At 55.5% G+C, this 13,047-nt stretch overlaps 1 protein-coding gene across 1 annotated transcript; it reads left to right on the top strand.

Annotated features, from left to right (window-relative positions):
• The first annotated feature begins 1,455 nt into the window (after nucleotides 1-1,455).
• Nucleotides 1,456-6,285, top strand: LOC128791868 (uncharacterized). The gene is made up of 13 exons (XM_053949784.1): nucleotides 1,456-1,886; nucleotides 2,148-2,212; nucleotides 2,327-2,512; nucleotides 2,696-2,844; nucleotides 3,102-3,249; nucleotides 3,457-3,641; nucleotides 3,724-3,861; nucleotides 4,132-4,246; nucleotides 4,419-4,556; nucleotides 4,789-4,965; nucleotides 5,091-5,246; nucleotides 5,395-5,496; nucleotides 5,858-6,285. The coding sequence occupies exons 1-13, from the start codon at nucleotides 1,769-1,771 to the stop codon at nucleotides 6,095-6,097; spliced, it is 1,917 nt and encodes a 638-aa protein (XP_053805759.1). The 5' UTR covers nucleotides 1,456-1,768; the 3' UTR covers nucleotides 6,098-6,285.
• The last annotated feature ends 6,762 nt before the right edge of the window (nucleotides 6,286-13,047 follow it).

The following is a 13,047-nucleotide window of genomic DNA, read 5'->3' as shown; positions in this document are numbered from 1 at the left end:
ATACTTTAATTCATCCTATCATTGTGTTGCTTATTTTAGTTAGTATAAGCTTGATTTTGTTTATTGTGATACTTGTTTGGAATTAGAAGATGATACGAGGAATGACGGCCCTAAGTTCCTTATCAAAATCATATGGTTTAGTCTTGAGAAACGGTAGGCACATGTCTTGGGCAGATGAAGAGAAATCTATATATTGAGTAAAAGAATTTACTCATTTCAAAGAAGAAGTGGGGAATGAAACACAAACTTTAAGAGATTTAGAGATTCTAGAGGAGCTAAGATTTTAGTTAGAGATAAGCCTTACTAGAGTTAATTAAAATAAAGGGATTCTGTAAGTAGGCCTTGATGAAGTTAAGAGTTAGTAGTTAACTAAGAATTGATTGCTTGTCAACACAGTGTTTAGTGAGCTGAGTTTATAATGAAGACTATAGAAACTGACAAATAGCTTTTAGGAACATAAGACAATTGTGGGCCTCCTCTCTTCTGAAACCAATTGAAGACAAGGAATGGGAGTTCTACCAAGGTTCATATTTGCATTGAAAAGGTAGAAAGGTCAGAATGAGGAAGACTTCATTTACTTCCTCATTTTGGGACCCCTCTCTATGAAAGGGACCACCGACCCATTTCAAGGAACAAACTACACATGCTTAATAGCTTTTGAAATGATTAGCATAGGAAGCGAGGAATGGCATGTACAAAAATGATGAATATGTCTTTGTATTTTGGGTATTCAATTCTTGTGTGGATAAAAGGACTCTGTAATCATTGGAAAGGTGCGGTGGGTATTTGGGAGCTATCCCGCACGCTGTCCGGCGTCACAATAAACATACACTTTCTAACTTTAAAACTGTTAGAGAGGTTTTTGTCCGTCACAGTTGGATATTGGTGCTAGATCAATATCCATATTTCTTTAATAAATCAGCACACCAAAGAATGGCCTTCTTTTTGCCTCTGTATAGTGCTATGTTTCCAAAGTGACTTTCAATGGAATGTGTTAAGGCAAATTAATTGCTGCTTGTAGATGGGAACAAACTTCCAAATCCTTCACGTTCTCCGGCAATCGCTATTAATTTGAGAAGTTTGCAAATGTTGGAAACTCCTTCAGTTGTGCAATGAGAAGTAAAGCCTTTAAGAATTGAGGATTCTTAAATGCCCTGATCCCGCAGAGCAGGGCAGGGTTTGCTGGTGGTTTGAGCTGTTCCTAAAGATCCTGTCGGGCTGTCTTACACACTTGGAGCTAGGGATTCCTTCCAAGCTGGGCCATTTTGGGGGGGCTGGGGGCAGCCCCAGGGCAGGTGACAGTGTGTGCAAGGTCCCTTTGTGACACGCTGCAGCATGGTCAGCCTGGAATGGAACAGGACAGGGTGTCCAAGGGCCCTCCCTTTGTGACACGTGGTGACATAGGAGCTGGCGGTGACAAGAGCACGCCACAGTGCTTGGTGCACGCATCAGGACAGGACAGAACTGAGTAGTGCTGTGAGGAGCCCCCCACAGCGTGCTCATTTGTGTCTGACCCAGCAATTTTCCAAGGCGTTATTCCTGCAGCTGACCTCGCGGCCAGACTGTGGGACTTGGTGATCAGAATCATTTACGAGGAGTCTCCTGTCATTGTGGCAGGAGCCCTCCAGACCACAGTGCAGGACTTGCTGTCCTGCAGCCTTCCTGAGGCTCCTCTGTCTCAGGTGCCTTCAAGGCTCAACTGCAATTGTTGACTTGGATATATCCTGAGACATCTCTCTAGAAGGTGCCTTCAAGGCTAGCTGGTGGAATGGCGGGCAGATTTCTCAGCCTGTGCAAAGTGTTCAGGAGGGGAAAAAAGAAAGGCCCTGGAGCTGCCCCAGCACAACAGCCTGAAGAGCCAGAGCAGATCCAGACACTGCAGGATGGTGAGTGGCAGAGTGGGGCCACAGGGCTGATGCCTGCAGCCAGCTTGACCCCATCCTATCCCATCCTATTCCATCCCATCCCAGCCCATCCCATCCCATCCCATCACCTGGGGACATGCCCATGGACAGGACAGAACAGGGGCCGTGCTCCATCCCCTGGGGCATCCCGGGGCTCTCCCTGCCTGGGGAGCGCAGGGCTGGGCTGTGTTCTCCGGCCTCTCCCGCAGCCCCTCAGCTCTGGCTGCGCTCGCTCTTTGCCAGATGCAGCCCTGGACCGGACACAGGAGCGGGAACCCACCCGTGGCCGCTTCCACAGAACCCTGAAGGTACCAGCAGCCATCCCCACCTGGGCTGGGCCTGCTGTCACTGCTCAGCCCAGCACCACATTTGGAGCACTCCATGGAACACTCCGGGCTTCCCTGTCCTTTGTTCTCCTGCAGATGTTCCGGAGGTTCCTGCGCATTCGGCGTAGAAAGACCTCAGTGAATGAGGATGTGGCCATCACAAGCACCAAAACGAGGGAGACTCAGGGCCTCACAAATACTGGTACCACGCCTGCTCCAACTATGATTCCTGCTCCCACTATGGATTTTTTCAAAGAGACTGCTGTTCCTCCTCAGCAGCGGGTAAGCAGCCGGGGGCCAGGCCTGGAGGCCTCCCAGGATGGTGTGTCCCCTCAAGCCACGGTCACTGGGCCCCTCAGCCTTTGAGGCCAGCACAGTGTGGCGGGAACAGAAGCACTTCTTGGGGGAAGCTGGGCAAGTTTCTCCCTTGGACAGTGCTCCAAGTCTCCCCCATGTCTCCTCCAGGTGCCAGCCAAGGTGAAGGACATCCACCAGAGTCTCCTGTCCCACGTCTCTGCGGATGCCAGGCTGCAAAGGGACATTGTGAGGCTGGCTGAAGAACACCCTGCTGACGTGGTGCTGACCCTCCTGCGCTGTGCCCCAACATGTGACAGGTACGGGGCCCACGAGTCTTCAGAGCTCAGGGCTCAGCAGCTTTTAGGGCCCGTGGCCCTGCACAGCCTGTCCAATGGGGTCTGCCAGACAGGCAGAGAGGCCCAGGACCCTCGGGCCCCTCTGTTTCCTGAGCCTGCTGCCAGTGCTCCTTCCCTGCCCTTCAGGGCACCGGGGCTCTGTCACCTGGGCCCCCACAGCTGCACAGGGCATGGTGCTGTGACTGAGATGCCCCTGACACAGAGCTCCCATCCCACAGAGCAGCTGCAATGATGTGGAGAGCCATAGCCTCATCGGGACCAGCAGTGGAGAAAGTGCTGCCAACACTGCTCTGTGTGATGGAGAACTGGCCACAGCACAGAATGTGCACCTCCGATGGGGACAACGAGGCTGTTTTTGCCCTGGCTGTGAGTTTCTGGACCTGGCCTCTGCTCGCCCCCAGGTCACCTTTCCAGCAGCATTCCATCCTCTCCGTGCCTCTGGCGCTGGGCTGAAACCGGGGCTAGGGGCAGGCTCAGGGGGCACCAGGCCCGCTGCTCCCCCTGCCTCTGCCCTTGGGCCCTGCCCATGGACACCTCGGCACTGAGCGCTGCCTTGGGCTGCTTCTTTTGCAGGCAACTCTGGTGATCTGGGTGATTGTGCCTGTGTACAACAAGGCGACGATCCCTTTTACTGGGCGATTGTTTGTGGCTCTGCTCTTCCATGTTGCCATCACCACACAGCAGATGCCACCAGAGGAAGTTGCTAACTTCTGGAGAGCGTGCCGGGAGGAACAACGCCTTCCCAGCAAGCCCAACAGGTCCCAGTCCTCCTGTCCTTCCCGTGCCCTTGTGGCCAGTGCCAGTGCTCCCAGTGTGACCTGGGCTTTGCTCTGCATACAGGTTTGCAGTGCAGGCCATGAAGGCTCTGCTCTACCGACTGCCGAGTGACAAGGTGGTGATGGCTATGGAGCGCAAGCGTGGCTGGGACACGCTGCTGCGTGCTCACACCCAGCACTATGCCGTGGGTCTGCTGGCCAGGTGAGACCCCCCTCTCCCCACTGCCCCCGGCATTTGTGCCCTGTCTCCAGGTGCCACTCACAGTCCCTGTGGTCATGGGCCAGAGGGCCTTGTCACCGAGGAACAGCCGAGCAGACTGGAAAAGGCTGGGAAAGGAGGGTGCCCAGAAAGGGCTGCCTCACAACGCACCCACATCCCCTCCAGGGATGCTGGGGAAAGACCGGACCTCTGTGACTCAGTCCTGGGAGTGGATTGGTCTCCCCACCTCAGCGCCTTTTTCCCCCCTGCCAGGGAGATGCGCCGTGTCTCGATCCTTTTCTGTTCTTGCATCGCACCCCACGTGCTCTGGCACCTCAGCAGGGAGGAGCCATGCTGGGATCTGCCTGCCCTGGCATTCCTTGTGGAGGTGAGCCTGTTGGTCAGCGCTGCCTCGCTCAGCTGCCTCCCAGCTCCCTGCCCTCTCATAGCCACAGCTGCCTGGGACAGTGCCCATGCCCTGTGCTGCTGCCTGGGCCCAGCCCTGTGCGCTTCTGGGCTCCTGCCGGCCGGCTCCCCTGTCACTGCCCTGTGCCTTTCAGGTCCTGGATTGCCTGGACTTGAGTAAATGTGGTGGCAGCGTCCTGAACATCATGTCAGGGCACCTCCAGAGTGAATGCAGTCAGAGGCGTCGCCTGGCACTCAGAGGCCTCGTGGTGCCCAGCAAGGATCCCTCGATGGTGAGAAGGGGGCAGCGGCTGAAGCTGCGCCGGGCAAAGCAGCCCCTTGGGCTGGCAGGGCTTCAGGAGCTGAGGCAGCTACTCCCAGCTCTCCTGCCTCACCTGCCCCAGTGCTTTGGGACAGGCCTTTGGCCTGTGGGCCCTGCAGCAGCAGGGTGGGGTTGCAGTGCCAGGGCGGTGTTGGCCATGCAGCCGTCCATGGCTTCCCAGCACAGCCTTGTGTTCCACACAGGCCGGAAGGATGTGCAGTCTGTCTTGCAGCCTTCTGGAGCTGCTGAGGGATGCAGATGGAGAGGTGGTCAGCATGAGCCTCCGTGTGCTCACGAATGTGCTCCCGCACCACGGCATCCTGCGATCCAGCATCATTGCCCCAAAGCTGGCTGAGGTGCTCCTGCTGCTCTTTGACCACGTAAGGTTCTGCATCCTGAGCCACAGGCATCAGGTGCTTCCCAGAAACTTTGTGCCCTGTGGATTTTCAGGCCTTTGCCCAGGTGGGCCTGGAGTAGCTGGTGTAGGTCTTTTCCTTTCCTCTAGAAAAACAGCCACGTGCAGTTGCTCTGCATTCAGCTCTTCTGTAAGCTGATGGAATTGGTAGTGGATGAGGGGAAAAAGCCCCTGAAGACAATTGTGAACAAGAGCCTGTACACACTTTTAATCTACTGCCATGATGACAACTGGCACGTGGCAAAGGTGAGCATTTCTATGATGCTGGGAGGGGGCTCGGCTGCCTCCTGCCCTGGCGCCTGGCGGGCTGCAGCCTCCTCCAGGCCTTGGCACAGGGACACAGGTCTTGTGCCCTGGGCTGTGGGGCCATCTCTGGGTCTCTGCTGCTCTCCAGGCCTCTCGGGAAACGCTGCATTGTGCGGCCAAGTTCCTGATGAGGAGAGATCTCGAACAGCTGGTGGAGAAGGAGCAGCTGTCAAAGTTTGTCAAGTGCCTGGTAAGAACGGCCTGGAAGGCCCAGCCTCAGCCTGGAGAAGCCCCCTGAGCGCGGTGCTCAGTGTGTGGGCTGGCAGCTGTGCTCCTGCCCGCTGCTGCAGCCAGAGGCCGCGCGGGCTCTTCTCCAGGCTCCCGCGGCCCCGAGCCGGGTGCCGATGGAGCCCCGGCCCGGCGGGGCTGCAGGGCGGCCCCGCGGCTCCCCGGGCAGCAGCCGGCCCTCTGCCCCCTCCAGAGCCCGGCGCCAGCGGCTGCTGGCCGGGCCTCAGGGCTGTGCGGCCAGGGGAGGCCGGGGCTGGGCGCAGGGAGCGGCCGGCCCAGGGGCTGAACCCACGCCAACTCTTCCCTCCTGCCGCTCTCTCCAGCTGGCAGAGGACGGGAGCCGAGCAGCAGAGCACCTGCGCCCTAACACTGAAATTCACGCCAAGTTAGCCCTAAGAGCTGAAGAACTGGGGTCATCCTCTGGATCCAGGCAATCAGTGTCCCAAGAACAGCACCAGGAGACACTGAAGAGCACATCACCTCTTAGTGCTGCTCGCGCTCCAGGCAGAGCTGACGCTGGGCACAATTCTTGTGGCTTCAGCCCTCTCCCTGCCTCTACATAGCTCCCTCCCTCTAGATAGCTCCCTCCCTCCAGCCCTCAGACACTGTCCGTCCCCTTTTTTTCCCTCCACTCTTCCTGTCTTTTGACAGCTCCATTCCTCTAGCCCTCAGACCCTGCCCATTCCCTTTTTTTACCTCCCCGCTCATCCCTTTGTTTCATCTTCCATTAATAAAGAGTTTGGCTTTTTCACTTTGCCTCCGTCTCTGTGGAGATGAAACGACACCAATCCCAAGCCCTGGGACACACAGACCCCTGCTGCCCTTCTCTTCCACACCGTCTTTTGTGCACACACACAGAGGAACGAGGGCAGATCAGGCTGGAAAGGTGCCTGTGCTGAAGCTGCAGTTCCACAGCACTGTGGAGCTGCAGATCTTGCTGAGCACCCTGGAGCCCCTGGAATTTGGAAGAGCCAACCTGAGGATGCTCTGAAGCCAGCTGTGAGGGATTCCATGGCAAGCACCCACGGAGGGCAAAGGAGCTTGGAATGCTGGAAGGTTTCAAGAATAGCTTCCTGAAAGCACAGCAGTGCTCCATCCCTGCACAGCATGAGGAAGAGGACAGAACCAGCGACCATCCGGGCTTAACAGGGAGCTTTAGGTGTGCCTAAGAGCAAATGAAGCAGCAGCGCGGTGCCCGAGACTGGGACGCGCCACCGTGCCAGTGCCTGGAGCGCTGTCAGGCAGTGCCGGGATCCAGGGTGTGGTTCTGGTCTCCAGAGGTGAGGAATGGCAGCCCCAGGCTCAGAGCCAGTCAGAAAACCAACCAAGTGAGCCCACAGAGAGGGCACCCTTCCAGTTTCTCTTGGGCATGGCTGCAAAACAGCCCCTGCTGCTTCTTCCTCCGCCTGTGTTTGGGCTGTGCTGCTGGCAGAGGCAGCCAGGTTGTGCTCTGCCTTCCAAAGCCTGTTGGGAGCGGGCATGAAAAGCGCTGCGTGCACAGCGGAGAGTCCTGGAAGGTGCTGGTAAGAGCGTCCTGCGGGAACAGGGCTCTGGTCTGTGGCCGGGAACAGCCTGGTTTTGGTGCCGTGAGCGCAGGCAGGAGTTGAGGCAGGTGAAGAGGCAGTGAGCAGCTTGTGTTTGTAGAGGGCCTGGGGCTGCACGTCTGAACCTCCACCTGGAAACGCACTTGGGGGAATAGGAGCGAGAGCTGGAGTGCCTGGCCTGAAAGGACATGAAGTCCTTCAGCCTTGCCAGCGTTCCTTAAGGCTGTGTTGGTGTTCCCCAGAAAAGCTGCGCCTTTGGGAAAACGCCTTTGGAGGAAAGGGGCTTGCTTCTCAGGGAAAGCGCTTCCCAGGGAGCTCCCAGTGAGGCAGGTGCAAGTGGGCACCGGCGGAGGCGCGGTCGCAGCGCTCACGGGCCGGGGGCGGCGGGCGGGAGACGAGTGGCGTCGGAAAGTGCAGGACTGAGTGTAAAGAACAGGCAAACTCCAGCTCCTTCCCCTGCCACAGGAGCTGCTGCCCTTTGGGAAGCTTTGCTCTCCATCTGCATCTCCTTCCCACACCAGGACCGCGTCCATCTGTTTCCCGCCAGGAAAACATGGTGCTCACCTGGTGGAAGCCCAAGTAGTCCCGCACGGTAGGGGAGATGTAGAAGATGCAGCCGTCTCCAGTCACGGCGATGACAAATCCATTGAGTGCCTGAATGCAAAAGTTTGGTCCAAACTTACTCTGCCCAGCTTCAATCCCGCTGCTGAAGGATGAAATCCCCCAGCTGTTTCTTCAGCATCCAGGGACAGGAAGGGACCTTCTTCCTCAACAAGGAGCCCCACAAAGAAGGACAGCACTTGGTAACCATGCAAGATTCAGTTCTGTGGAGTTTCTTCTTCTCAGCACAAGCAATGATCCAAGCTGGACTGACCACTTTCTCCAAACCTCCCATGCAACCCCCTCTCACTGCAGGGCTGCTCCTGCATCAGGAGGGACCAGATAAGGAGAGGTTTCATGGAGGATCTGGAGTCCTTCTTTCCAGCTGCGAATAGCTACACTCTCCTAGGGCTGTGCTTTGGACACTACGATCCTTGTGGGTCCCTTCCAGCTCTGCATATTCTATGATTCTGGTGACCATTTCAGGCTGATTTTCCCCAAAAGCAAAGCACTGCACTAGATAGTAATTCATACCCCCTGTTCTTCACTGTGGTGTGTTTAATTTATTAGCGAATGGAAGGAGAGAAATTAGGGAAAGAACACCCGAAATGGAAACCTAGCGTACAGATCCAGCTTGCTGAGGGACCAGTCCCTTCCCTTTGTGTGCTGCAGCCCCCCTGAGGGGTCCCAAGTCAGAGATTTCTGCAAATCACAGTATATGCTTAACATTATCTTTGTGGAGAGGAAAAAAAAGCCACCAGACAGCTCAGCGGGGGGATTTCTGTCACAGGAACACCTCATGAGCTCTCCAGGTGCCTTCAGTCACCCCAGCCTGCCAATGCTCTGATGGTGATGGCTCAACAAATTCCCATCATATGGTCCAAGTCCAAAGCCCTGGGGAGTGCTCAGGAGATGCTGGGGCTGGGGCAGTCACGGGCTCTCTCCTGGCATCCAGCTGCTCCTCTGTGACCATCACACTGGCACACAGCTGGGACCTCGTGTGGTCCAAGATTCACTGCCAAAAGTCACACTGAGCTCCCAGGAGTCACTGCCTCACCAAAATCCCACATGCAGGCTCCTGCTGGGGGTCTGCTCACACTGCCTGCTGCCTGGAGGGCTCTGCAGGAGCAGGGCTGAAGTGACCAAAGCCAGGCTTAAAGAGAGCCAAGCATTCATCTGCTGGTGTGTGGAGAGGTGGGAGAAGAGGACTGAAGGCCCAGAAAGCCTATAGGAGAGTGGGAGAAGGTGGTGAGGCCCTGGCACAGGGTGCCCAGAGAAGCTGTGGTTCCCCTGGATCCCTGGAAGTGCCCAAGGCCAGGCTGGATGGGGCTTGGAGCAACCTGGGATAGTGCAAGGTGCCTGTGCCCATGGCAGCTCATCACAAGATGAGCTTTAAGGTCCCTTCCCACCCAAACCATTCTGGGATTCTGTGAAAGGCCAGGCATGGGAGATGCCAAGAACACAGAGTGATTGAAGGTCTTGCACAGACTGGTCCTGCAGCCCCAGTAAGCATGTTCCTCAGCTGATGTGCCCAGATGCTTGTTCAGCAGTCAGCCTGTCCATGGGACCTTCCATGCCAGGCCCTTCCAGCTGACATTTATAGATGGCAGCCCAAAGCAGCAGCACTGTGGGAGGCTGATTCACCAGGCCCTCGTGCTCCGAGCTTCACTGTCAGCTGTTTCATGAGACGCACGTGGCCTTTCTACAAAACATAGCTCTCATTTCCCACTGGTTTTGTCCAGCACTGTTGTCCAACATCCAACTGCTCTTCTTTTCTCCCCCAAAACCTACAGACTGAAGCTGGGCTTTTCCCATCCTAGGCAGGCTGTGAACTCATCCCTATGGAGCTCACACAACACCCCAGGTAAGGCAAGGAGTTCCTGGGGGATGTTTTGCCCCACAGCTCTCAACATTCTCCTCTTGGCCTTTGCTAATGAACCAAGCCAGCACCTTGGGAACTACTCAGGGATCAATCCTTACACCACCATATGACATCCCTGAACCTCTTGGTTGGGATGGAGCTTGTGTCCATGAGATGTAACATAATCAAAGGGGCAGCAAATTGCTGTGGGATGAGAGGGAATGGTGGGAATGGGGATCTGGACCCACCCCAGCCAGGCAGTGCCACTGGTCTCTGTCCCCAGGAACTCATTGCCTGCAGGAATCACAGGGAAGCAGCTCTAGGCAAGGCAGGGTCTCCTCCTGCTCCAAGGATGTGACCACAAGCTCCAGAGAAGCTTGGGGAGACCCCAGATGACCAAGCCACAGCACCATACCTGCAGCAGCAGCTCCTCCTCAGGAAACAGCTCCCTGTCACCCTGCGGCTCCGTCCATCTGTCCCCTCCTGGGGGTCTGGGCTGATCCACGCAGTAGCCAACCTTTGGAGCTGTAGCTGCAAGTGAGAAGGCAAGAAATCAGTGTGGAAGAGGCAAGGCAGGAGCCTCCCACTCCTCCTTCCCACCCCAGGGCTGCTCATGCAGCTACTGGATGCTGTGGACCCAGCACAGCGTGGAGGAAGGTGTGACCATCAGTGGGAACTGGCACAGAGCCCACTTACAGAGCCATGCCCAGCTTGCCCGAGGCTTCCTCCTCGAGGAAGAGATTCTTTCCCCTGCTTGACCTCATTGCTGGAAACCTCACTCCTGCCAGGGTGTGAGGCAGAGATGCAAAGGACAGAGGGGGGCTGAGTGCTTCTGTGCTGCCCAGGCTGGAGAACACCACCCAACATAGCCAGGAGGCTTCTGGTTAGAGCCTGGTGGAGCCGGGGTTGGCTTCAAGCCACCCCACCGGGGTGCTCTGTCTGCTCTGCTGCCCTTCAGGGTTAGAGAATGACAGAAACAACCCTTCCCAAAGCCCCTCAGATGCCCTCAAAGCACCCATACTTCTTTTCTCCCTTCCACCTTTGGCTGCCTGGAAGCAGATCAAGAGCTGGCGGCCATGGTACTCCCAGTGACACCTGAGAGCTCTCGGCTCCCAGGACTTGCTGCCATGACCTCCCTAGGCTGATTCAGGAGCTGCATCATGCTTCAGCACTGGACGCCTTCAAGGCAACACCCCTGGGTGCAGCCAGCATGAAACCTCCTGCTGCCCTGCTCGTGGGACCTCAAGCATCACAGGACTCCCACAGAACCAGTTGTTCAGGGAACAGGAATGAGGACAGGGGCTCCCAGGCAAATCTCCAGCATGATCCTTTATCTGCTGATTAACATTGAAAAAACTCAAGCCAAGCTCAGCTGCCAGCTAAAGGATGATTTTCAAGACATGTTTTTGTGCCAGCTCACACAAAAAAAGGAAAATCACAGAAAAGCTCAAAGCAGCTCCTGTGTAGGAGCCACCCCACCTCTGCCACCACCAGCAGCAGCTCATGCAGCTCCCTGAGGTCCGACTGAGTTGACACACCCCGTGTAATTCACATCCCAGCAGAGAGCACTGCCTGCCCCATCTCAGCCTTGGCTGTCAGATGGTGCTGGATCCAAAGGGAAAAGATCCTCTGAAAGCTGGATATGAGGAAGAACCTCAAACCATCCTGAGTCTGACCATATGTTTCATTTTCTCCATGGCAGAAGCTCTCACTTCACCACTGAAATGTTTTTGAGGTTTGTTGGGTTTCTTCCCTGGTAACACCAAGTTCAAAACCCAATTTGGAATCTAAAGAAGTTTCACGTGCAACTGCTGATCCGGGACATTTTGCTTTGCAGCAATCCTGATGGATTGGCGTGCTTGAATTCAAAACTAATTTGGAATCAAAGCATCCCTGGGATGTATTTACACCCGGAGCACGAGTGCCAACAAGCACCGACCCGTGGAGGCTTTCGTCAACCAGGGCATGGATACAGTAGGGTTAGGGTAACTAGCTGCAGGTCTTGCACAAGCTGACACAAATAGCAGTGGAGAGGGTGTTCTGGAGCAGAGTCAGCTTCCATCTCCATCGCTGGCAGAGCTGGGATACTTCTTGCTCCCTCAAACCTTCAGCACTCCTTGGAGATGCTCAGGCAGCATCTCCACCTTATCCATCAGCCATGGCTTCTGCTCTTTTCCATCCTGTGCTGTCAGACCAGCCTGCTCAGGGGATGTGAGACCTCTGCGAAAGGTTGGGAAAGATGAGATTCAACAGAATCTTTGCTTGGAGACACCAAGCAAAAAGCCTCCTCACATGATTGCCGAGTGATCCTCAAGGAAAAAAATCCCATCGGGACCACACGGCTTCCATTTGCACTTCATGGAGTGTAATAGTTTCAAAATGAAACACCGATTCTCATTTCAAATGTTACTTCTTTTGAAGGGCTGACTCCTCTGTAAAGCATTGAAATGAGGCAGGCTGCCAGGGGATTTCAAAAAGAAGCAAGTTCTTCCAAAATAAAGCTCCAAAAGGGCACAGAACTTTTTGAGAGCATGCACATCCTGAGAGCATCTGGTCTCCAGCTCTCTCCCAGCATCCACCAGCAGTATCTGCAGGGAAAGCTGGGGAGAGCTGCTGTGGCTTTCAGAACCCAGCAGGACATACCCATTTTGTGCTCTCCAGCAAAATTTCTTCACCTCTCCCACTGATCCTAGCAAGGGGCTTTTAATCTCCCACCAAAGGTGCTCACTTCCCCTTCTCTCAAACACAGAGCAGTCCATTTCTGCAGAACTGAGCTCAGAAATCCTCCAGAATCTGTCTCCCATGGGACACACGTGACCCAGGGAGAAGGTCTGGAGCATGGAGAGAGCGGAGGAAACTCAAAGAGATATTGTCTGCCACCAAGGGACTGGTGGTGTGGAGCAGCTGGTGGTCACATCCAGCCCAGTCCTCACCATCCACAGCCAGGGGCCATGCTGTTGCTGTGGCTCTCCTCCTCCAAAGAGATCTCTGAACTCATCCTCACTCAAACTGCCAAGAACCGTTGGGACTGGGAGCAATCCCAAGAGAAAGCCAAGCACTTCCAGGTAGAGGACTCCAGGCCCATGCAACTGAAATGAGCAGGGCTAATGCCTTTATTAATGTTCAGCTCTTTATTAAAAAGATCAGCTGGGCAGGGGGCTCGACGCAGAACTCGCCCCCGCGGTCGTAGCTTTCCCAGGCAGCCAAAAGGAAGGAGGCGTGCAGAGTCTGTCACTGGAGTCCTGAGCAGCAGCTGTCCTTTCTTCTTTCCTTGTGGCACAACGGTGGCCCAAGGACGAGGAGGCGTGGCGTGCAGAGTCTGTTGCTGAAGTCCAGAACAACAGCCGTCCCCGCTCCTTCCATGGTGGCAGCACCAGGGCTCTCTGTCTCTATCTCCCTGCTTCTCAGAGCCTAATATAGTCTGTTCTTTCTTAGGTGATGGAGACGGTTAAAAGTCAATCAGGGGATGTGTTTCCCTCTTCCTCAGCTAGGGCATTTGTCTAGACTC

This window comes from Vidua chalybeata, chromosome 8 (genome assembly GCF_026979565.1).
Source record: "Vidua chalybeata isolate OUT-0048 chromosome 8, bVidCha1 merged haplotype, whole genome shotgun sequence".
NCBI classification, from domain to species: Eukaryota; Metazoa; Chordata; class Aves; order Passeriformes; family Viduidae; genus Vidua; species Vidua chalybeata.
Note: the sequence above shows the minus strand (reverse complement) of the source record. Positions and strands in the feature narration are given on the sequence as shown.